The sequence below is a fragment of the Gymnogyps californianus genome, chromosome 2, assembly GCF_018139145.2.
Source record: "Gymnogyps californianus isolate 813 chromosome 2, ASM1813914v2, whole genome shotgun sequence".
NCBI lineage: Eukaryota > Metazoa > Chordata > Aves > Accipitriformes > Cathartidae > Gymnogyps > Gymnogyps californianus.
In genome coordinates, this window is record NC_059472.1 from 160,424,226 (window position 1) to 160,450,423 (window position 26,198).

General features: G+C 38.1%; 1 protein-coding gene across 1 annotated transcript in view; it reads left to right on the forward strand.

The window, feature by feature from the left end:
* Positions 1–26,198, forward strand: part of KMT2C (lysine methyltransferase 2C) — a 201,783-nt gene that overhangs the window by 70,905 nt on the left and 104,680 nt on the right. Inside the window, exons 5-7 of the mRNA XM_050891342.1 lie at positions 6,469–6,675; positions 9,859–9,998; positions 11,650–11,759. Of these exons, the coding sequence (XP_050747299.1) occupies positions 6,469–6,675; positions 9,859–9,998; positions 11,650–11,759 (457 nt within the window). The remainder of the gene's footprint in view (positions 1–6,468; positions 6,676–9,858; positions 9,999–11,649; positions 11,760–26,198) is intronic.

Here is a 26,198-nt window from a genome sequence, read left to right on the forward strand (position 1 = left end):
ATGTGTTGTTTTGGTGGTGGTGTTTGGAGGGTAATGTTTTCTTTCTTTCAAATGAGAAGAGTATCATTAAGTTGATTATATGGCTGTAGAACTCCAGCTGTGCTGGTTTGAAAAAATTGGAAAGCAATTAATGTCTAATGCAGTTTAATTGCTTTGTGCAAACATAAAGTTTTAAAATTCTTCACCTGGAGTTCATATGAACTCCCTCCCACCCTACTTTTTTTAAAGGAATTGTGCTGCATAAGTTAAATACTCGTTTCAAAATCAACTCTGTGTAATAGTGTCAAACCACTTCAAAATTTCAAGTTGTTCTGTGATTCCATTTCCTATTGGAAGGAGAACACTTTGCATGTCAAACGCTTAAATATAGCTTGCAGCTGAGAACTTTTGCATCTTTCTCTTTGTGGTATCTCCATGTTGCACTTTTTATCCTTCTCTATACTTAGTATCATTGATTCAGAAGGGTGATTTATTGGGTTGTTAACCCTGTATCAATATGCGTTGTTATGCATCACCTAATGAGTTTTCTTTGGCGGTTTCCTTTCAAGCTTCTTCATTATTGAGGTCCAGGATATTTACAGGATATTTAGATGAAGCTGAAAAGCTTCATCTAAACCCCTGAGTTTTAGAATAACTTCACCTCTGTGAATATCTCACATATATTAGAACTCACACTGATGCAGACCCCCGGTGTTGTTTTAAGCCAAAAATCTTTTTTTTTCCACTTAAAATGCAGCTTGCGGGTCTTGATTTGAATTTACATAAATGATACAATGGTGCATCTTCACTAAGGAGAAAAACAATTTACTCTTTAAATAACACAACATAAACCGAGAGTGAAGGCAAAGTAGTTTGTGCATTAGCACAACTTGGCATAGCTAAATAAATAGTAGGTCCCCTGCAGCGTTTAATTTAGCCTTTTAACATATGTTAAAACTACTAACAGGGTTAGGTGGGAGAAGAATTCTCAAGGCCAATTCTCATCAGTCTGCTTCGGTAATCAGTACAAATGATGCTCTGAAGTTCTGTTTTGCTCCCAAATATTCCATTTCATTGTGCTGAGCTTAATTTTAATTGTGAAAAATAGATGTTAAAAACATTTTAAATTTCTGTAACAACTTTGCCAACAGAACCCCAGGTTTTATGCTTCTCAGTTTCACCTTTCAAAAATGCTAAAGTGCGTGTGAAAAAGACATCCTGCAGGCATTTCCAGACACTGAGGAAAATTATTGCATAATTCCTTTAAAAACAAACTCATAGCAAAAATCAAATGATACCCTCTTCATCTTCTTTTTCAAGCCAAAGCGTGAATGAAATAGATCTTTATTTTTATGCTTTCCAATTTTTTTTTTTAACTTTAGTGCAATCATTATCGTGGCAAATGGCAGTAGTCATCATCTGTAACTTAGTGTTTAATGTTAAGATGATGGTTATAGCTAGTGGATCTTAGCGGAGTTGCCATGCCTTGGATTTTCTCAGATATAATCCATTGCCTTTTCCTGTTTAAACAGCAACAACAACCTCTGCTTTTAATGAGATTGATTGAAAAGGTGAATGCACAGTAAAACTTCTTTGATAATTGGTGTCCCACAGTAGGCTGGGAGGGATTTGAGAAAAGGTAAGAGGAGAGCATTTCTTGAGCTGCATCCATGAGTTTGTATTTCTCCTGCTGTTGACAGCTTCCGTTCATCTCTGTAAGATGCTTGGATTCCCCTGTGCATGTTCCCCTCCTGAAAGAAGGGGACCTTTAACACCTCTGTGCAGAACAGGCAGCTGCAGGATTTTCTTTAATCTGCCTCCTTCACCATTTAGTACTAAAAAGGTTGTGTAACTTCAAGCGTCTTACTGATAGACATGCTCAACATAGGCCACTTGCTGTCTTCCTTGGCATTGAGCTGTACGGGGATCCTGGAGACACGGAAAGAAGTTACTTCTGTGAAAATGAGGAAGGGAAATTTATTCCCCCAGCTGTATACACAGAGTTGTGGGTGGATGGCAGTGCCCCATATCATTGCAGACTGTCATGCCTTCTACCCAGGTTTGAAAAATAGGCAGGAGAGTGAGAGGTCACATCTGATACTGTTGAGGGTTGCACAAACTCACGGGGACCAATCTGAAGATTTCCACCGGCTGCACAGCACGGTACTCACGCAGACACAAGTGTAGATCTGTGAGATAGGGGACACTGCCTAAACAAAACATGTTTACATAAGTCAGTCTGCACATCTGCTTATTATCAAGGAGCCTTGGCTGACACAGGATACCCCAGTGCCATTTCCCAACTCGGAAGGATCCATGAGGGGCTTCTGCTTACTCTTGGGAGTATAACTACAGCGGCACTTGCTGTGCTTGAAGTGTTGGTAATCCTGATGGTCAGCCTTAATTCTGTTAAAAAAAGTTTTGGGGACTATCAATTTTACCTTAACTCTCTGACTGAATATTTGCAAGCAAACCAGAAGATGTTTCTCCTTCTCTGGTTGTAATTTAATATTGTGCAACTAGTTGCCCAATACTGCATGTGTTGAAATGAACTCCTTTCAACGGGAAAGCGTGTGTTTTAGGATGAGTCCTAATGGCTGTATGTCATCGGTCAAGTAGAGGAAATAGTGACTGTTCTCCTCCCCTCCTCCAGGATTAACTGGCTGGAGGGCATTTTGTTTTCCTTTGTCAGGATGTGGACTGGGGAGGATTGTAGCATCTTAGATTCTTGTCGGGAGGTTGAGTAAATTCTTCTTGAGGAAGAGGCGCTGACCAGACAACTCAATGAAATAAGAACTTGTAGAAGAAAATGGCTGCGGCAGAGTGGTGACATCTACATGTTTCTTGTTAGAAAGGGCATCTTTCTAACAAGATCCAAATCTGGATCTCCTCTCGTGGCTCGGTAGGGACAGACATTAGCTTCAGACATTATTAGCCTTATTGCCTCTTACTGTATCCCCTCAACCCAGTTGTATGTCTGGTTTGTTCTGAACATACTTCTTCCTCTGCATTATGTATTGAGATTTGTGTGCATACAGATGTATGAAATCCTTTGGGATGAGGTGAGGTATATAAACACCTACTGGTAATAAACCACTTGTGGAATTTTAAACCTACATAAAAAGGTAGCATTTGTTCTGGGAAAATTTAGGAATTATGTTGAAGTTACAAATAACGAATTTATATTTTGGTTTGGAGCATCATAGATATATCTTAAATGGAGCATTGGTGAGCTTTCTCTTTCTTTTTTTCCTTAGTATCTTATAAAAAGATATGTGACACATCGTCTCTTGCTTGTTATCCAATTTTGAATTAGCCTGTTCTGAAATATGCTAATTATGATAACAGATCTAGGATTTGATCTTAAGAGTTGCCAGTATCTCAATTTCGTTATCTTCAATATGAGAGCTCTTCTTGCATCACAGATTTAGATCCTCTAATTGCATATTGACATATGGAAAGTAGATTTGTAAGTACTTTTTGCAATCCTCAGATGAGAGGAATAAAAAACTCTACCTTCTGCCCATACAGACATAACTTAAAATATTTACTGAGCACTTAAACCTAAAAGGCTAACGTGATGGAACTGGCCACTTTGTACTGCATGACAAATCAGCAACGTGACATGTTGGGAAGCAGAGGGCCATGGCTTTCCTGCGGAGGGTCTGTCTAGCACCCAGATACTAGGCAGGGCGTATGCTCCCGCTGGTTGTTTCTAGGTATTCGAGTGCCTGATACATTTGAAGCCCCTCTGCTTACCCTCCCTTGAAAGAGTGAAACCTTTTTTTTCCCCCTTTTATAATCCCTCCCCTCTATCTCAGTCCCACAGTCTCTTGGCAGTGGTCTGGGAATGTTCTGCTGCTCCTGTCTTTAACTTCTGCATCTGTGTGTTCATGAGCCCTCAGCGAAGGGTTCCTCCAGCCCCCTCCCCACGGCGAGTGCTCGAGCGCTTGCTTCGGCTGCGGTCCCCAGCTTTGCTGGAGCAGGAGCAGTAGCACAAACCATATGATTCTTGACAGCTTCACAGCTGTCCGCACCATGCTGCAGAGTAGCTGTGAAACTCGCTGCTCCTGTTGTTTCACTTCACTCTGCCTGCAGAAAGCTACTGCTGGAAGTTGTGATACCAGAGCTGCTTTACAGGCTCCAGAAATATCTGCTTTACCCCTGTATTCCTTTTTCAAATAATACCGCTTTAGAAGTTAGTTTATTTTTTTTTAAATTACTGTTTCGTATTTCTCTTTGATAAACCTTAACATTATTGCATATTTGCTATGGCTTCACTTTAAGGAGCTTTATTTAGTCATAATTATCCTCCAGTCTTTTAATAAGCAGTGATAGTCTGTCCTAACAGGATGTATGAATAATTATTTTTTCCACTGTGGATAATCTTGTGTTTGTAACTACTGTAATTTATATACCATGGTGCTGCTTGTTTAAATCTCTTAAGTCTCCTCACAAGCCTCTCTAGTCTCAACTAGCATAAATAGCTTTGCTTTCCCTTCTTACAGACTCTGCCTGCAAAGCCAGATCAGGTTTCACTGGTAGTCTACTGGTTATATTCACTGACATACAAATAATAATTTATTTGTTGCTCTGTCACATGGAAAACGTGCTTTAAAACAGACATATGTACTGTTTAGCTGTAACTATTCATTTTTCCCCATTCTTATGCTACGTTTATCCATATTTTCTTTGCATCTTTTTATCTTCGGGTACCTTTTTCTAAAGATTTCTGGAACGTGTCAGACATTTACCATCAGCTCCGGGGGTTGTGCTGGCTCACGCCGGTCCTGTGTTCAGGCAGGATCAGTGAGGGATGTGTGACCGAGGCCATGAATATGGGGATGAATGTTTCCTAACAGTAATATGGTAGGGTCTTAATTTGAGTACCATGAATGGGACCTATTTACCAGCCCACCAACCTGCATGTCCCCAAAGGTCGGTCTGCCATAAGGAAAGTGCAATCCTACCTATAGAGCATAAGTAAAAGTATTTGGCTTCATTCTGGGCTTCATTTTGGGCTCGTGACATGCTGCTCCCTTCCTTAGCATCTGACTGCCTGGTATTAACCAGTACTGTAATAGTAGAGCAGTTCAAAGGCATTTTACGTACCCACTTGTATTTTCTTTCTCCCCCCCCCCCCCCCCTTTTTCCTCCTAGTGTTGCTTTATGGTGAGGGCAAAAAAGGCCCATCCCAGAGTATGTTAAACCAAATCTAAGGGGCTTTGCTGGATTCTCAGGGTCTTCTGTTCTGATCTGGAACTTACCTTTTCTACATTAGCCTTTTTCTGTTGCTGCTCTTGCCTCACCTGGCTGAAAAGCACAGGCACTCCTCATTTTTTCCCCCAGAATTTAGTGAATATTATACAGGAGTTTAGCCTTAAAGTTTTCTCTTCCTCCCACCTTACTTCACTCACCCACCCAACACAGAGTGCCACCTTGGAGATGCACTGAAATCTATTTAAATGGAATCTAGGCAAAACCAAGCCTCTATCCAAGTGCCTGATTCCCCGAGGCATCTTTTTGGGGTCTTAGGGGCATAAATATGAAGAAAACAGAATTGCTCATTTAAGCATAAAAAAAAGTGTTAAATGGCCTTCCTTTAATGCAAACTGCATTAGTTGCAGAAGTTCACATTTTAAGTTTGTGGATATGTTTATTATAGAAATATTTTTCAGTAGCTTCCATATGATGTGACACAAGGAGCGCTGTCAGAGCTGTCATTTCAATGCTGTTGCTATGTTATGCATGTTAAAACCTAATTGCAAATGGTGCAGGGATATTGTAGCGGTCATAGTTCTGTAAATATAAATTTCCTCTAGTAAAAATTTTAGGTATCGTTTTGTTTTTAAATATTAAAGTAAATGAGGATATTTGGATTTGTGTATGTCATATGCCCTGGTATGTGTGACTGTAGCCACTGCTGTGATTTTCTCATTATTCCATTTTTTTCCATGTTTCATGAAACCTTTTGGTGTATAGTATTTGCACATTGTGTTACACATAAGGTGTATGTGCTTACAGAAAGGTATATGTGTAGTAATGTTCTAACTGTGTTCAAAAAGGCAGAGCTTTGCCTTTTCTATGATGGCAATGCTGAGTTCTTCTAATGGGTGTGAGGTGTTAATTAAGTTCTTCCTCCCATTCTCCCCTCCCCCCCCGCATTTTCTGATGCCTTTTAGCAAGTGTGTGTCTAGAGATACAGAATTTTTGAACAAAAAGGTTGTATTAATCATTTGAATATTGTATGTGGGGTTTTTTTGTTGTTTTGTTAATCATGCACTTTTGTGAACAAAAAAGTTCTTTCAGTGTAACTTTAAATTGGGTGGAAATAGTGTTCCTGAATGCTGAATTCCGATACCTGACAGCACTTGGGAGCTTTTATTGTTTTGTTATAAAGGGTTAAATTGGCATGAACGTTGCTCTTTGATGGTGTATCCTCTGCTGTTTTCCTGCCCCAAAAAGAAGTAATTATCTTCCCTTTCACAGCGAACAACTCTGCGCCTTCTGTTACTGTGGAGAACGGAGCTCATTAGGACAAGGAGACTTAAAACAATTCAGTCCAACTCCTGGGTATGTTATCCCATGGAAAAACCAGCCTTTAAATAAGAGTGAAGCCAGCGACAGCACCGATGGAGCTTGTGAGAGAACTCCAAGGCAAAACTCAGCGCCGCGCAAACAGAGAGGACAGAAGAAGTAAGTCCGTTCTACAATAAATATAGGGTGTTTTTGTTTTGTTTTGCATGAAGTTCAGGAAGCATCTTTACAGATACTGTACTGCAACAGGCAAATAACCTGTATTTGTGAAAATGTGGGTCGTTAACATTAGTCTTTTTAAGAAAAAAAACCCAACCCAACACACAAGCAGTATAGGAATAGCTCACTCTTCCGCTTTTTAAAGATTGGTTGGTTTCTCCCCTCCAGTGAGAATCTTGACTCTGGAAGAACACAGAAAAGAAACATAGTTATTGTAAAGCACAGATGTACTTGTGAGATTGAAGTCAAAGTATGCACAAGAGCAGAAGATAATGTACTTCTGACACTTCATGTATTTTGTAGACTGGAGTAACTAGAAGCCTCTGCCCATCTTGTTGAAGCTTTTTCCCCTTGCCCTCCAAAGCTGGCTCTTGCAATGGCGGCAGTATTGTTGCAGGCACATAGCGCGTGTTTCTTACCCTTCAGAAGTGGGGTTCATTGGCAGGTTTCCCAGCAGGGTGGTTTTAGCCATCGAAGGGCAGCGTCCCAAGTCCTCTCAGGTTAGTTCCACCTTTCAGTAATTCTGAAAAATGGGAGGGATGTACACAACTCCGCAGTGAAGTTCCGTCCAATATATGGTGTGTCTGGCGATGGCACTTAAGAGGTGACTGATGGGAGAAGCGCGTTTTTAAATCCATCTGCACACGAGTTTTTCCGTAGGTATAGCGATTCTGTCACCGTGGGCTTGTGCTGTCCCCGCGGCTAGACGCGGTTTCGTTCGGCGGCCGCTTGTGAACGTGCGGATCGCTCAGCCCCGGCTGCGCGGCAGAGGGGTCTGCAGCCTTGGGGGAAGCGCGGCTCGGCAGCCGGGCGGCGGTGGCGGCAGGCGGCGCCGGGCCGGGGGCCGGGGGCCGGGGGCGGGGGCCGGGGCGGGGCCGGGGCCGGGGCCGGCCGCGCTGGAGGCCGGGGATTGGCTGCGGGCGCGGGGCCGCCGCCAGCCCGCGGGGCCCGGCCGGGGAAGTGAAACAATAACGGAGGCGGCGGCCGCGCCCACCCGTGAGGCGGAGCCGCCTGAGGCGCGGCGGCCTCCTGAGGGGCTGAGGCGTCGAGGGCCGGGCCGGCGTTCTTCAGATCTGACCAAAATACACTCCAAAAGTATTTAATTAATGCGTGTTCGGTTAGCTCTGTTAAACTTAACGCTTCAAATGTGTTAATATTCAGCGCTAGGGCTGTGCTTACTGCTGGAGAAGCTGGTTAGTGTGTGTTGTGCCTGCTGATGTTGCTCAGGTACACAGCATACGTTTGTATAATTATGTCGGTGTTGTAAAAATGCGTGTTGTGTAATGCCGATAGGGAAAAATTGCTTTTCTTCAAGCGGATAAAACTAACCCCCTCCCCTCATACAGTTACTCTATTTTATAGGTATATGAAATATTATTTACAAAAAGGCTAAGTACAAAAGATCAGGATGGGGTGGAAAGTATTTCTGTTCAGGATGAAATTGCAGAGTAGATTGGGATATTCTTTAAATGGATTGGTTTGATCTTGTGAGAAAGCTTTAATATTAATAAAAATGCCTTGTCAGTTGGGATTTAGTTCTTTCTTAATGTTTCTTTAAACTCCCGTGTTTTGAGTAGCAGTTTAATGTTAGAGGTGGCTGCACTGGACATGGGTGGTGTTCAGGAACCGGCTTTGGTGAACAGAATGGGTTAATGTAATGTTTTATTAAGGAGAGTCTTAATGTTGATAGTATCAGAGTTAACAAGTTTTGGGGGTTTGATTTTCGACTTCTGTCATGATGCGGATCATGAAGATACCATGTAATAATTGAAAACCTGTAAGATTTCTTGGGTGGTGCAAGAGGGATGTTACTCTTTTCCCCATAAGCTAAGTTTTTTTCATATATTTCTGAATGTAATTGCTGAAGTAAAGCATGCATGATTTTCAGGAAGGCAAAGTTACCACAGGTTAAAATTCCAGTGCTTACTGTATCTCTTGGCTTATTGGTGGTAGGTCATTTTTCAGCATCTTTTTTTAGAGGTTATAAGCAGGAGAGCAGTCAGGAAAGAGAGGTGGTTTTGTGCTGTCTCAACTCTAGAAACTCAGAAGTAACAGCAAATGCATATATTTGAGTTATTAATGGGGGAGAATAATGACGTTCAAAGAACCCTAATAGAAAACGCAGCACCGCCTTTCCAACCGACTGTTGAAGCATCAGAGATCATTTTTATCAGAGATAGCTTTTATCAGTAAGCCTAATGCACATCCTTAGATGTCCAAGAAAGTTTTTTGCCTGCAGGAAATAAAGGAGGCGGAGTCATTGCTTCTTTTTTTTTTTAATGGAGTAATCTGAGTTTTATTAATTGTTTTCTGTTGAGATTAGAATGTGGGGAACAAATTAATAAGGTTATAAACTAGATCCTCTCATGTCAGCACAATATAGTAGTCTTTATATCACTGCATTTTTCAATTCCCCCCCACTCCTTTCCTCGTGTCGTTCCCCCCCCCCCCCCCCCCCCCCCCCCCTTTTTTTTTTTTAACATCTTGACGGCATTGGATAAAGATATTTATTTCCAAGCTGCTTTTTCACTCCTGGTCTTTTTTCTGCCTTCCCCCCCATAGTTGCTGTATTATACGTAGGCACCTTACCTCTGGCTGTGGCAGTCTCCTTTGAGGATACTGTCAGTGCTGTACCCTGGACCAGCTGTTAAGACTGCAGGGAGAGGGCCATATGAAAGCTGCAGCTGGTGCCCAGCACTTGCATCACTCTCTTTTCTTCCTTCTACATCTCTTCTTACTCAGAGTAACACAGACTGCTTGCTGTTACCTAATTCTCCATTCCTAGGGTTGGGCAAGTTTTAATACCAAACAGAAGAGGACTTTAAAAAAAGAAGCATGTGTGTCCTGAAGAATTGGAAGAGAGCAGGCTGGGGAAAGGGGCATTTTACCAAGCACTCTTTTTTGTCTATTGAATAGCAGCTTTAACTGAAAACTTTGTTATTGGGAAAAATGTTGGGCTAAAGTACGAGGAAGAAAGACTTTTGTTCATGTTGATTTGTATTTTATCAAGTTTGGAAAAAATTATATTCACTTTGCCTGAGTTTTGGATCATTTTCAAGTATCTAGCTAATTGAACAAAGAATGTGGTCACTTCTAACTTTGTTTTTCTCCTCCCTGATACAGATCTCGATTGAGTATAGCATCATGTACAAGTGTAAGCACCCAAACTGCTTCTGACGATCAGGTTGTCAAATTCTGGGATGAACTCAGTTTAGTTGGCTTACCAGATGACATTGATGTTCAAGCCTTATTTGAGCCAACAGGTAAGATCTGTTGCTATCCTCCTGTTTTCCTGTCCAGTAGTAGTACAGTAGCTACAATGACAGTGAGTGAAGTTTTTCAGCTGTTGGTTTTCTGTGCTCTGGTGTTTGTGAAGTGTTTGATGATGCTTTCATAGCTTTTGCCAATGTTATGTGGTGGTTTTGTATAGTCTCTTCTTTAAGTACTGGACAGATTCATTGTCAGCTTTGTATGGGGAAATATTTGTAATCTGCTGCTGAACTGGTATTCAGGTAGTAATATCTTCAGTGTCATGATTCTGGTTTGGGGAGAAAAGGAAAAAGAAATGAGACACAGCTTAATATAATTCTTAAAGTCCTAATCCTGTAGCTTTACCTAATCTCCTGCTACTAATGCGGGGTTATCGGAAATAATGGAACGGAAGATTTAAAAGAGCAGTATTGCTAGAACAATAGAGGCATAATACACTTGCATGTTTCCAGTATCTGCAGGTTTTCTGTCAGAAAACTGTCTGGTTTGTCATCTGCTTTTTCATTTTAAAGGGACTTTTCTTTTTACTCAGTTATGAATTAAGTTTTCAGAAAGCATCTATGTCCAAATGCTTTGATGCTGGTAGTCCACTCACGTATTTTGCCTCAAAAATGGGAATATATTTGTGCAATAATATAAATTTCATTCTTTCATGAGTGTGGAAACTAATTTCAAAGTCTAATTAAAAACAAAAAATAAAATTTAATGGTTTATTTTAAATAGTTATACCACATTGTGTGTGGATGGGCAGGGGAGTTTATCAATTTAAATTTTTTTTAAGTTGTTGTTATCTGTAGATGACTCTTCCCAAGCCCTTACAGAGATTTTTGGGGGAGTTTTTTTGTTGCTGAATGATTAAGTTGACCAAGTACCTAATTTCAACAGGTAATGTAAAGCATCATTTCTAATCTAGTATAAAGCTGTCACAGAATTCCTTTGGAAGTATGCATCATTTACATTGTTTTTCCCAGAATTGAATTAGAAACGTCTTTTAAGAGATACCTGTTGAATTCTGCAAATTCTGAAATTTTTAGTTACGTAGATAAGCGTTTCTAATTACATCTCTATAATGTGTTTGTTGTATTAACACAGTTTTCTCAGTCATTTATATGGCGTGTCTGTTCATGCTGTATTTCGAGCTTTTACAAGTTTAGTGTAGAATTCTAAAGCATAATGTGAGCATGTTCTATATGAACATATAGATCTGTATCTGGTTCTTGGGAATCATAAGAGTACGTACATAAACAAATGTTATCTACGGTGAAATATAAGATCAAATGTAACTGTGTCACACAAACATTGCATATAGAATCATAAAGTCATAGAATCATATACACCCTACTGTTACAATTACATGACCAGGCATCTGAAAATTAGAAACAGACATACAGAATGTGCTGAAATGAAGAGGAAGATGTGTTATGTATAAAAGAAAATTGCAGTATATTTAGTGTCTGATAGTAACTGCAGTATATTCAGCGTATGATAATAAGGGCATTAAATGTTGCATCAAGAAAAACAGGAGGAAGAGAGACTATTCATTTTATCTGGCAAGTGTTTACTACTAGAACTAAGTTCCATACTTACAGGAAGTGCTTGACAGAGTTGTACAACCAAAGCTCTTTTTCTTTCATAATGCATTAGGTCATTGCTGGGCTCATCACCGCTGTGCGGAGTGGTCATTGGGAGTCTGCCAGACTGAAGAGCAGCTATCGGTGAACGTGGACAAAGCTGTTGTCTCAGGGAGCACAGAAGTGAGTAAAAAGACTTGAATGCTCAAGCCAGTAAGAAAATAGGAGGTGGGATTGAAAAAAAGATAGTGGACTAATGCAATACAAGGTGTGATCAAAAATATCCACATACAGATCTCTCAGCTCACATTTATAATAAGGTTTCTTTGGACAGGTCTTCATGATAAAAATCTACTGTTGCAATTTATTAAAAAGGCTTATGGAGTTGCATGGAATATATCATTAATTAGTTCTGAGGTAACTAGAATGTAGGAAGTACCTGACTGACCAAAACAAAATACAGACAAAAGAAAAGTTGTTCAAATTAGCAAATGTCCCGCTAGTTAGAGGAAATACTTATTTTGCCAGTTTATATTCTGAAATTACATGACTCAAATATAGTAAAAAAATTCTTTCATACCAGTTTCAAAAAGCAGGTTAGTATAGGAAAACTGCTGTTTACCACAAAGCGTATGTTGTTACTTTAAATATTGATAGAAATACATATATAAATATTTAGTCTTTTAATTTAAAATGATAATGTATTTGGAAAAGTGGGTACCTTTGAAAAGGACAGACTCCTTCTGGTGTCATATTCTGATAGCATTTTGAAATGATGAAGAGACCTATTTCACATTGCTTTTACCATGTGTAGCTATATTTTTTTGGTCATATTTAATCATGTCTGGTAGATTATTTTCATTTTAGTTTTTTCTGTATTAGTCAGCCATGCTATCAACAAATCCGTGTAATTTTTGCTGTTTTTCCTGTGATCATGCTTAGGCTTATTTTTACTTGATTCTTCATGTTTTTCATGCATTATATTAAAATAAAAAAAAGGTGCAGAAGATACCAGTAAATAGTCTCCATTGTGTAGACTAAAAAGCTGCTTTAAATCAGTCTTTCAATATAAGCCATATAATACAGCTTTCCTTGCACCTTCTACTTTTACTCATATTGAATAAATGCTTTGCTTTGAGTAATTTAATTGATTTCTGTGTATCTGCTTTCAAAATAAAAGACTATTCAGAATGAATGAACCTGACAGTAGTAAGTTCTAGATGAGCTTGAAGATGTTAAAACATTTGTATGTCTATGTATAAAAAATTACAAAAAGAATTGAAAGAACATCCGAAATTGGTTACTGTTTTCTAAATCTCACTGCTGAAGAGTTTTCGTCCCCTTGTTTTTGGCTGATGATAGTGGCTTGTAGTTGTTTTGTGATCAGCTCATTCCCATCTATAGTGATTTTCATTATAATATTCTGGTTTCTAACAGAAATCCGTGCTGCAGCGCTCAAGCTTGTATTTTGCTCTATTGAATTTCATCCTGTTTCCATTATTTCAGTTCCATTGCTCCTCCCCGGTGCCCCACCTTCAAGTCCTCAGTACGTTTTAAGTTTTGTGTAGATGTTTATAATGCAAATATTTACATAAAAATTCTTGAAGAATGCCGTATCTCTCTGTGTGATAGTTTCCATTTCAGCCCTGTCTTTTTATGTGCTGCTCTGTAGCTTCTCTACTAATCTTTTCAAATTCTGCAAATAATTTTTAGATACCCCTGTTGTACATGTTTCAGTGCAATGCAGAGAGATGAGAGAAATTTGAATCGAGTGCCATTCTGCATATTTTCTATTCAATCTTTGCTGAAACCATTGAGAAACTTTCTTTGCTGTAATACAGCAGTCAGCCAGCAAAGAATGACGTTGGTTTGGTTATTCTCTTTTATCCTTCTTGTGACATCCCCGGGGACAGGAGGGTAAAAGCGCAACTGTGATGGATTCTGGAGGAATAGCTAGACGAAATGGGACATCTTTATCCCACAATCACACCAGGGAATATTTTGCTTTTAGTTTTTTTCAAGAAATAAGGAGCAAACTCTTCTGTAGTTCTGTGTTCCTGACCGTGGAGCAGCAATGTGGGAGTTGCTCAAACAGTTTGTGTATAACTGGTTTGGAGCCCAAGTAATTCTGTGTTTGCTTGTGTCCAGGCTGTAGTTGTTGGTAATCATTTTTCCACTGCTTTTTAACTTGTCACTAAGCTAAAGAAGGCACAAAAAAAGTATAAGGTGCTAGTTATCCTATATGATAGTGGAAAAGCTTAAGGGAAGACATTTTCTTTGCGTGAGATATTTTTAAAAGTTTTGGATGAAAGGTGTAGCAATTAATGTCTGGTTTTGCTTTTACAGCTGCTTGTGCTTTGCTCTTGCTAAAATTTTGGGTTTCTTTCTAATGTGATGTTACTGCATTTTAAAAGAAAAGTTTCTATTTAAATGTTCTGAATACTGTTGGCAATGCAGATGCAAGTATGTGCTCAGGGCATACAGAAAAATGGTTTAAATAAAAACAAGCTGTACGCTATATCCTCTACTGCCACGAAATTTACTTTGGGTTTTATTGTTGTTGTTTGCTTGGTTGGGGATTTCTGTCTTCTTGGAAGTCCCTCTGGCATGACATGGGTTTGTGGTGTGGTCTGCAGCATTGACATCTTTCCTTAGCTGGGAAAGTACGTTTTCTTTTCCTTATGTTCAGGTACAGATTAATTTTTGATATGTAACAAACTCTTTCTTGATAGTATAGTCCGTTGGTTTAGGTCCTTTAATTTGTGAGAGCGTTTTGGGGCTGTTCTGACTTTGAGGGTCTCTTTAATTTGTAAGTTACATTCATGTTTCTCATTAGTTAGGCTGCCTATTGTTTGCAAATCTGTTTTAACTGGATATGACAGTGTTTCTTATTACTCTGTTTACCAGTTGAGATGTCCATTTGGCTTCACTGAACTTGTGATTGCATTAATAAAGCTTGTATGGACATATTTCATTGACCTATTCCAAAGTATGTATGTTAATTCATTTTGGTTTTCTTCTTGGCCCGTGTTTGCTGAAGATTTAAAATACAATACTGTAGAGATCTCAGTATCTGTGGATGTTTCACAAAATACCCTGCTTAGCGTGTCTTTCTTCTTCAGTTCTTTCGATTCACTTATTTTGAAGGCCTGGCAAAGACATCTGACCAGTTTGTTACACATATTTGTGTCTAGACGTAGGTGGGTCCTTTGACTTTCTTTCAAAGTCTTGTGTTTGCCTCTCTTTAATATTAATGAGTGCACATACATACATCTGTATATGTGAGGTGTTTGAAATCTTGTGCATCATGTTGTTTTATAACAACTGACAAGTAAAAGCTGGAATATACATTTAAGTTCATGGTAGTAAATGTGCTCTAGCCCTTACAGGTGGTATAGGTGACTCATTTCATCTCACTGCTTGTCTTGCTTACCTTGCTTATCTCAGCGAGTGAGAGTCATGAATTTTCTTGGAACCACTCTCTTAAGTTTAGAGAGTCATAAGGAAGAACTGGTGATCCAGGTGACAAGCATAGCGGCAGAGCTTTTCTCAAGATGGCTCTTAAGAATTCACATACTTATCTCTGGAGCTTGTGTAGTATGTAAGTTAAAAGAGCCTGAGCACCCAAACATGGCAGTTCCTTCCCCCACTACTTTAATAGCTTTTCATGGGATTTTGGAGTAATTTTGTTTCAAGTTTTGAAAGAAAAGAACTCTTTGGAATATAGATGGGGAGAGAAAACTTCCAGTGATTTGCTTGAGCCAAAACTTAACTAAATTTTCTTATAATTCTTAAGTGCTCTACTCAGTACATAAAAATTACCATAGTAAAGAAGCTGTCATATTGTTAGCTTTATGAAGATAGACTTTTATCAATAAGGTGTTTCTACAGATACTTGTGGTAAGATGCAAAGACGGTATGAAATGGAGACTTAGTAAGATAAACTAAGCAAAGGAAACTGATTGAACAGAAATCAGAGTTTTTGCTGAAAAAAATAATAGATGTGGACAAGCAGAGTTTTCTCCTTTTTCTTGTATTTCTGGCTTCAGTCTTATACTTTCTTAACTATGCTGCTTTTTGATATTTGGAATTGTGAACTTACTGGCATTACCATTTAAAATGGAGGCCTTCAGGGCTTGCATCTGCTCAGCTTTTAACAAGAGTGGTTTCTGAAGTATTTTCAGGTATTTTTAAATACTGCTTTATAATTTCCTTGTTTATTTTACATATATTGAGTAGGTGGCTGTTTCTCTACAGTCAGCTGAGGAAATAATAAAGTTTACTACTTGTCTGCCTTACATTGTCTAGCCGTAGCACTTCCGTGTGCTACAAAGTCCCAAAGAAGGTGGGCTGCTTTTTTTCCCCAATATATAAGTAGCTCAATTCAAGAAGTGAATTTAAGGAAGACTCAGTAGGTAATGTGTTTGAACCACTTTTGAACAAACTGTGCACAAGAAAGGAATGCAATGGTAACTTTCCCAGCCAGCTTTCTCTTTTGATAAGATGTAGAAAGCAGTTTACAAGCCTGGGAGAATTTGTCAAGGACACGAAAGTCAAAGAAAACAATATTGGTGGAAACCAAGAAGGAGGTTCCTATTTACTTAAAGACTGAATGGGGAAACATGATAGTAATGAAGTGTCTAGAGCAGTCATTCCAAAATACTGCATTACTCTGTTTCCATTTTATAAAATGTGGATTTCTGTTTGCTTTGAAATTCTGTATAGCTCTTTGCATATGTATCTACTTCACAGCTTTCAGTTTTCCAGTAATAGTCAAGTGTTTCTTCAGGACCAAGACTCTTGCAGCCAGACAGCTGAAAAATTGCTGTCGTCTTCTCCCACCTATCCATTTTTTTTTCAGTTAATCAGGGCAGTATCTTCTCTCTGTACAAGGCAGCTGTTTTCAGCTCCTGCTGAGTTTCTGCAGGCAGTGTTTGGCATGTTATCATTGCTGAGAACTGTAGGAGTTGTTGCTTTGCATAGAGGCAAGCTAATCAATAGTATCTTGCCTTGTTCCAGACTCAAAACGATCTGCTGTTTTGACACTCCTCTCCTGTAAGCCCTTTTCACATGGTAACGCAATCTTGAAAATTTTTTTTAAGGCAGCTTCCCTTGAATTCTGTCACTAGAGGCAGGAGATTGCGCTGTTTGTAGATGCTTCCAAGTTGGGGCAGTGTTACAAGGCTTGCATATTAAATATCTCACTCAAACTGGTTTGAAGGCCCTTTCCATCTACTGTTTTTAATTCTTTGCTCTTTGCTCAAGGCTTGATTCTAGCATGATGCTTACCACGCTAGACCATACAGGAATAAATTGAGGGGAAAGCTGGGAAACATTTAAAATGTTTATACTTTTTTTTTTTTTTTTAAAAATTGTGTGTCCCTGTTTTGAATGTATCTTCACCCCTTAGCCTCAGTACACTTCTCATCTTGTTGAGACTTGTCCATGTTTTTAGTGGTATGTGTGTATGTTTACTTGTGCTGCTTTAAGTTGAAAACCAATTTGGCTAAATTTATACTTGTTGTTCCTTGTATGTAAAGATAAGCATCAATATCTTAATATGCTATTAACTTCATACACTGTGAAGCATTGTGCCCATTTAGCCATAGCAATTTTTCAGCTAGTTTTACTTTTTGTCAACATAAAAACTGTGTGTGAAAAATGGTTTAGATGACAGAATCCTGAAGATAGGGACGGTGTTGGCTTCATACATGTCTCAGCCTAGCTGAACAGACAACATAGCAATGTCTTTTTTTCGAGATAGAGTGCAGGATTTGCAGTTCCTTGATGCTCTAAAAGCTCCCATCTTCCTTTTTCATTATTGGAAGAGCTAGTAATTCTTAAAGCCAGGGAAAAATGCATAAAGAACGTCATCTGTCATAATTTATACCATTTCTGGGTAAAGTCCTCTGTATTTGCCCATTTTTCAAGGAGAAGCTTTGTAATGTGATACTAAATGTGCAGCTCTGGTATTCAGAAGTTCCTATCCCGACTCTTGAGTTTTTTATGGTACTTTTGCATGCTCGAGGTACTTGGCTTCTATTCATCTCCCTTTACTGCAGCTTGGGAGTGACTACCTGGCTGCTCTATTGGAGTGGCTTCTGATTTTATCTTACCAAGGTTTTTTTCCTGTAGTTGCTTTTGTCTTGCAACTGAGGAAGGAAGTACTGCAGGAAGTATTCTTCCAAAATAACATCTCTACTTTTTTTTGTGGATTGCTGTCTCTTAGAGAACTCTAGTACAGAAAGTGCTAGAGAAAGGCTAGAGGAATAGTGACACATGTCTCATCAAGACGCTTCCATATGCTTCTGGTCGGTTTAGTAGTTTCATTCAGTTCCTAGCATGCTTTAGAAATACTGTAACAGTTCAGCAGTAGGGGCCATGAGGTATTTCAATTTTCCATGAATTTCCCTCTTGTTATTTTGGAGTTTCTCTAGAGATCTGTAGCCATTTCCCTGCAGATGATGGCAAGCTTTGTACTTCAAGGAAAGACATAGTGACTAAGGGTACAGCTTTGGTAACATTTTAACACTGTAAATGATCTTCCAGGAATGACTGTGTTCCAGAACAGTTTGAATTTTGGTGACCTAAAGCCAGATCATTTGTGTCTTGGAGAACGTGAATCAGACTGTTCTTACAGCTTGTTAATGACATCAGAAACGCTATGTCAATTATTTTATAACTGTATTTTCCAAGTTCTGCAAAGCAGCCACAGTATCTTAAAATTATCATAGTTGGTTTTGGTTTACTACATGTAATTCTTCTGGATCACCTTTGAACACCATAAATGATGTCAGTACAGCTTTGGTAAATTTGTTCAGGTTCAAGAGCTGCCATAGGACCTGTATGTGCGTTCGGTTTTTTGCAGATCCAGCAGTTTGAGAACAGATATTTGCCTGCTTAGTAAGATTTACAACTTAATTCTCATTAATATTGTCACATGAACAATGATTAAAGTATTCTTTCATTTGAACCAAATAAGCTTTACCATGATGTACTGTTGTTCATTTGAAGTCATTGTCCTGTAGCAGCTGCTTTGAAAAGCATACATCAAACTAGAGGAACCAGGCATAGGGAAGAAGTGAGAATAAGCAGATAAGAAGAAAGAAGAAGGTTGACATTCAAAATTACTAGAATTATTGAAAAATTCACCCTTTCTTGTTTTCTTCTCATCTATAATCTGACTCTAGGAGCCAAAGCAAATAAAGCATAATTTAATATACTTTGGGGGGGGGGGGGGGGGGGGGGGGAGAGCTAGCTTTTTGCCTAGTAGTTGTTTTGAACCCTATAGTCACTTTTGCCAAATTTTTATAGTTTTTTGTTTCAAATTATCCAGTGGGATTTTGTGCATTCTATTTTTTCTTATGCAGTGAAACACAGAACAGAAAAAACTAAATTACAGTTCTTACAGATAAAGAATTTTGTTCCCTATCAAAATACAACACCTTTAAAACTACAGAGTTTAGGACTCAGCTTTCAAAAGACAGTTTTCAGTTTTCCCAATTGTCTCATAGATCACAGTTTCTAGAATAAAATAAAATACATTTTTCTATATCCCTGCTGGTATTTAAGAAAATGAAGTAATAGTTAAAACTGAGTAAATGTGAATCAAGAACTTTACGCTGCTCTGCTTCTAATATGTTTTTGTAATTATTTTGGCATGTAAAGTATGGATACCTTGGGATCTAATAAGAGTCCACACTCGGATGTGGATGCTCAGTGACTTATTTAAAAGTTTGAAAGGATTGCTATGACAGAGTGGTCTGTCTGAACAGTATGATCATAAAGTGAGAGGCAGTAGCATGTGGAAGAAGTGTGGCTAGTGTAAGGTCTAAACACTTTTGATGAAAGAAGATGTCTGAAATAGATTTTAATTTTGAATTTTCCATTTATTGAGAAAGAAAACTTCATTTATTTTCCTAGTGTTTCTCATGTAATTGTTGCTCGCTCATGAATACTTTGATACTTGAGTAAGTCTGCGTATGTTACTGAAGGAGAGATTTTGTTTATAAGTGTTGATAGTGATAGTCTAATTGAGGGTTGTTGAATGAATAGCTGATCTTTTTTTTCTTTCCCCACCAGTTGTTAGATGGATTAATATTTCAGATTTGTACTATGTGATGTGAGAGATGCTATTATCATGAAGTAACTTTTCAAGTCAGCCAGCCAGTGAAAAAAATAAGAGGATAAAAAGATACAGTATTAAACTGAAACTGTTTAATTAAAAACTTGCTTCTAAAATAATCTGATAATTATTAGGCTATCTGGCTTTTTGCCTATCCAAAATTTAATTTTGAAGAAATACATAATTTTTCACTTATTTTCCCATTATTTAACATATTTATTGTTAACATTCCAGTAAAGCTAGTACAATGCTTCAGCATGTCAAGGTCTTTGGAATTTTTATGAGTGGAGAAGTCTATTATAAATGTGAAGAAATATTTATTTCAAAGCTATGTGACTCATCCCCGATTTAGCACTCTTTTTTAATTAGCATCTCAAGAAACAGAAAATGTTCCTTTCTTTAGAGACATAAAACACACTGTCCTGTTTACGTGCTAATATACAGTAGAGTATCAATGTACCAAATGTTGGCAAAGCATTTGATATAGAGCTTTTTCTGGGTACTTGTTTTGGGAATTTGATTCTCAACAAGTGCAAATACTTTAACGTGACTTTTCAGTCTTTATAGTAGTACCTTGCTTCATAACCTGTTATCATCAGGATTCTGACCTGTTGATTAGAAAAAGGAGCTCATGATAATGTGAGGCCAGTTTAGCTATAGTTAATTTTTATATCGTCTTAAATGTATTGACTCTATTTACAAGAGGAAGGCAGGCATTAAATTTTTGAACCGCGGTTTGGAGGAGCATTTGTCTTCTCAGATGAAGCAGAAGAAAAGATGTACTTTTTTAAACTAATTTTTAATAACTTTTTTTTGAGATTTTTCTTTTGGTTTGCTTTGCCCTGAGCGCTCCATGAAATAAAAGCCATGTTTGTATCCCTACCTTCTTGTTTCCAAGTACATGAAAAAAAATATTGTGCATTTGTCTGCATAGCAAGTAGTATTGGCAGTGCACATCATAACTCACTGATTAGAGTGAAATTGTGTCTTGTTCCTTCGTTGGTCTGTAAGAAATAAGTGCTAGAGATTAACCCCTGCCAGCTGTTGCAAAGGGACAATGACTAGTGCATGTGTTCCGATATATACATTTTAGGTTTAAGTAATAACTTTATTCAGAGTAAGAGAGGACTTTTCATAAACTGTCATTTTTTTCCAGTGCATGAGTGCAATTTCTCTGACTTCACTGCCCGGTTCCCCCTGCAATTTTGCAGAGCTGAACAGAAGCACAATGTCATTTGTACATAAATGATCTTTCCCATAACAACTGCGTTTCTGGAACACAGTAGCAAATGAGGAGCGAAAAGACTTGGGTTACTTAGGCAGCACAAGACATCTTCCCTTAAGACTGTTCGTATGGCTTCATCTAAAGGAAAGTGTTTGATTTTTCCAGCCTCACCTATTCCTTTTTCTCTCCCACTGCAGTGGTGCTGCTGGTTTCCTGCTGTGGTGCCAGGAGGCTGTTCCGTGGGAGCTCGCCCTGTGAGCGCTCCCTTGGCACTCAAGTCGGAAAGCAGAGTCAGCCTTAGAGTTTTCAGTCTGTGGGTTTTTTCAAGATGAATGCTTTGAAAAATGCACCTTTCTTGAACTCTAGATGTCGAATAGGTGGGTGCTAGAATCAGGGGAGAGGGATTGTTGCTACAAAGACGTTTCTTGACAGGATTTTGATGCTGAATAGACGATAGGCATTGCAGATGCTAAGGGCAGTCTGTGAGGTGTAGGAAGCAGACAAAATGGACTAGGGGCACAGAGAGAGACTGAGAGAGAAGCAGCAATAGCCCAGAAATGAAAGCCGAAAAGCCTAGCTGAGAAACATGAAAGGGCTTATGTTCCTGAAGGAATTTCCAGTGCAGGTTTTCTTTATTCAGTAACATTCACTGACATAATTTACTGAAAGCTCTGTAGTGAAATTGTTTAGTGTGTGTTCCAAACTGGTGAAGTGTGTTTCACAAAGACCTTTTCTTCCTTTTTGCATGACTTGAGTAGAAAACACTTTTTTCATAATACGCCCAAAGAAATTCTCTATATTCTTTTTTGTCTTCTTTTCCTCGCTGGGTGCTTTCTTAAATGTTACTCTAAGCATTAAAGCAGTGACATACTAGTTCACGTTGAGGTGGCACTCTGTTGCTGGGCATTTCATTTCAAGATTTTATAATCTATCTATACCAAGTTATTTTGGGGGCTTATGTGTTAAAAACAGGGAGAACCTGCTCTCTGAAGAGCGAAGAAAGCCCACTAAAGGAAAATTGCACTGTCTCTTAAATCAAGATTGTACCTTCTTCCTCAGCTAGTGCTTCAGTTCGCTGGTGGGACTGACCCATTTTGATGCTTTGTTGTAGAACATGAGAATACGAATACTTGGGCTCTCCCTTTCTCCTGTCTTTCTATGCTCAGCAGCAGTAGCATAGTCCTTCAAGGTCCACAAAAGAAAGAAAATGACAATACAATGCCCCCAAATTTTAAATGTGGAACAAGGAAATAACAAAATGTTCTTTTGAAAATCTATGAAAATATTTACAAATTTATTTAAATTATTATCCCGTTAATATTTTCAGCAGATAAGAAGACTAGAGTTCTATATGTATTAAAAAAAGGGAGGAAACTATACCCATCTCTTAACAAGCAAGCCAGCAGTAAGCCCATAGAAACTTATACAAGGAAGTGTAGCGGTACCACCTATCTCCGCACTTTTGTAGGTATTTGAACGCTACCCTCATTTTCCTACCTTACTACCACCTTGCTCGTGCTGCTTCTTATTTAAATGTTTTATATTCAGTCTTTTCCGTGGCTAATGTGGATTGATCTGTTGTTTTTTTAATGTTAGTGCTTAAGAGTCTAATTTTGCTTTTGTGTGATAGTTACATTTATGAAAAAAGACAAATCAGTCTTTTGTAGTTAATATTGGTTAGTTTTAGTCAAGGACGGGTCCTCATTATGCTTTGAGCATTATGGAAACAAAAAGGCATCTTCCTTGCCTTCAGAAGCTTGCTCTTTAGTAGATAGCACATGAATAAAAGGAAAAAATACCCCTGTGGGACAAGTTGTAGGTATATTTGCTGAGCTGTAGCATTGTTTGGTTAGTGTTAGACAATTGACTCTAATCTTGGTTTTGTAGCAGTTTCCCTTTTAAATAGTATTTTATTTCAGCATGTCTTTTAAATTTTTCATGGATGTGGGTCACATGCTTTTTTTTGAACGAGAACTTTAAAGTTCAGACTCTAATGAAATTAGAGTTGTAATGTGGTTTTGATTATTCCAATCAAGAGAGTGTGAGTAATATTTTTTGTGCTAATACAAATTATATTATGGGTTTTCATTTGGGGTTTTCACCCATCCTCAAAAAAATCATACAAACATATTTTAATTTAAAACTCAAGAGTACTCATATTAGTCTGTTGGCATCAGTTTGCTTTTAAGCAGTAGCCTAAAAACTACTTCTGAGATTGGTGTACTCAGCAGCTTGCAAAATCAAACCATTAGCAAAAAATAGTTTTGAACTCCCTAAAGATTTTGTTATTGACTTCCATTAGGGTAAGTTCTGTCCCAGAGTTGCAGATTGAGCATAAATATTGCAGGCATCAGTATGAAGTAGTGCCATTAATGCAGGTGTCCTTGAGTGTTTTTTTTTTTAATAACATGGAACAAATCACGCATGAGAGAGACATCTTATGAATCTTCACAAATGTGGACCAACCACCCTTCACGTACGAGTGCATAACACTCGGTGATAAATACAGACATTACTTGCATTAAAGCTATTTTTTCTAATGACCTAGGCTACTATTGATAGTCATCTCTTTATGTGAAATAATTAATATTGTTTATTTTCACTTATATAATTGTCCTCTCCATTCTGCACATCTGACCTGGGAATAAAAAGTAGGCAGACAATGGTGGGTCTGCTGCCAATAATGAACTTGTAGGTGTTCCATGAATCATAGTCCTGACTAATATTAATAATAAGAATCCTATTTAATAATATTAATTGAAGAACTGATGAAGTGGCATGTTCTCAAATCAGCTTAAGCTTTTTTACCGGTGTGTTTTTTTCTTCAGTGATATTAATGTATTCCTTCAAAGATGTCATGTTCCTCTTCAGTGCATCAGGGGGAAAAGTAGCTGTTATGAAATAAATAAATATTTGCTTCCTGGAGCATCTAACATTGGTAAAACAACTTGATACACCGTACATATGTTGCTGTGACATGGTCTCACTTCAGATACAATGACAATACACGTATTCAATCTGCAATCTAGACAGGTTTTTTTATAACACTGCAGGTATTTCCACATCTAGCCTTCTCACTTCCAATTTTTGATTCATAAAATAATACTTCCTTCTGTTTAAAGAACTGGGAAGAGTGGCAGATTCTGCAGAGTAAATAGTGAACCTGGACCTAAAGAAACTGCTGTCAAATATCCAAGCAAATACTGGTATTATTTTTTTCCTTTCAGTTACTGCAGGTTGTTATGGCAGTACTAGGTGTTATTTATATGGTATTTCCAGGGAGATGTGTTGACAAATCATAAACCTTTAAAAGCGAATAGAGACTTTTAGAGAAATAATATAAGAAGACAGTTCAGTTGCTATCATCATTCTTTGAGCTTTGCGAGGAAAATGCTCATTTTCCAAAATGTAAATGGATCTGATACGTTGAATAGGTAAGAGTTTCAGGTTTTCTTAATGTCATACCAGGTGAGGTTTTTTTAATGAGAGTAACTTGAAATAGATGGTGAATTGTTGGGAAGGCTGTTACCGTTATGCATCCGTCACATCAGAATGTGCCTTGGGCACCGCCAGAATGTTTGCTTTCTGTCAGACGTAAAATATTGTGATGGATAAATCCCCCAGTAAAGGTCGGACCTGGCAGCAGTGCTCACTCATCTGAGAAACTAAAAGGTCAGAATACTCAAGATTCTGGTAAGGCTAGAAGCTGAGCATCACAGTAACGTATGACAGTAACGTATAGTTGTACATCCAATCTTAATTTTATGTAAGCCTGTTGTGTTTGGTGCTTCTGGAAGTTCATTTCTGTAGGTGAGTGCACTGTTCTAGTCTTATGCACCAGTTCAGTGTTTTTCAGCCTTCACTGAACTCCTTTAATTGAAATAAATTTATTTTGTGGTAAACCATCTCTTGCCTTTTGGGTGTTTTCAGTAAAGTATTCACCCTAGTACTGTGACAGCATTGGTATCTTAACGCTACCGCAGAATTAAGATGATCATCTGATGCTAAGATTTCCATGCCATCAGATAAAATTGGTTTTAGAAAACAGTGATTGAATCTTGATTGTTTTAACCATCTGAACAGTCTCTCTAATACTACTGGACTGCTTACATGAATTAGCTGAGCAGCCTGTGTCTCTTGAAGAGTTTATTTGTAGATGATTACGATTATTAAGCCTAGGAACCACAGTGAAGTAGACTTCCCACTGTGTTAGCGTGTGGACAGTCTATGTTTAGGACTTGGAGCGTCTCTGTGGACTTACAGCCTGGTCTGTGTGGAGTAGCAGGAAAATGCGTTGTCCAGAGTGTAACGTAGAATCCAGAATACGTCTCTCAGAATCTCAGGCTGGCTCCTGCTCTTTCTCCAGGCTCATGGCTTTTGTTGACCCAAATTATTTCCCCTTCACTAGTTCTGATGCATTATTCATGTTATTTCAATGCAATTTTACTTTAGATAAAGGAATGGGATTTCCCCATTTTACTGTAAACATAATGAGAAAAAGCTTTTAGGACATTATTCTAGTCCTAGTTTAGCGGTAACCAGATAAGAATAAAAATACCAAAACCTCCTTGGCCTGTCATTAGAGATTAAGGAAAAGCATTATGAAGAAATAGGACTGTGCTTCATTTGACTATATGCTACATATGAAACAGAAGCTTCATCTAATTGTTTGTGCCTTGCTCCTTCAAGAGTGTAAGAAGCCTGTTATACATAGCAACATTAAAAACCACGCAGAATCTTGTAGTGGAGAAAAGGAATTTTAATGTAAAAGAGACCAGGTGGGAATTGGTGCTGGAACAGAAGTAAATATGTACATTTACTAAGGGAATCTGTGACAGATAAAGCATAACACTATTTCCTGGCTGTTTTTTTCCATTCGATGGCACTAATATTTCTATAATAAAGAGCAATGGAAATATTTAGAGGAAAACTGTATACTGTTATAAACCATTCTTTTTTTAATTGAACAGCTGTAATTTCTAGCAATGGGACAAACTATATTATAAGAAAATGATTATTAGTTTAAAATGCAAAGTTAAATGAATGCAAAATTAACAAACAGATGGTGAAGAATTATTGTGTTTTACTTTACTCTTGGGTAAAAGGGCTCATACATGACTGTAAAAATGTCATCACACTTCGTAAACCTGAAAGCAAACAGAATTTGCAGTTGTGCACATCTGTTTTGGGACACTGCTAAAGGGTTAGAAGAATCAATGTTGTTTTCAAATAAGGGTATTCATCAAAAGGATATCATTTACTTAACAGTTAT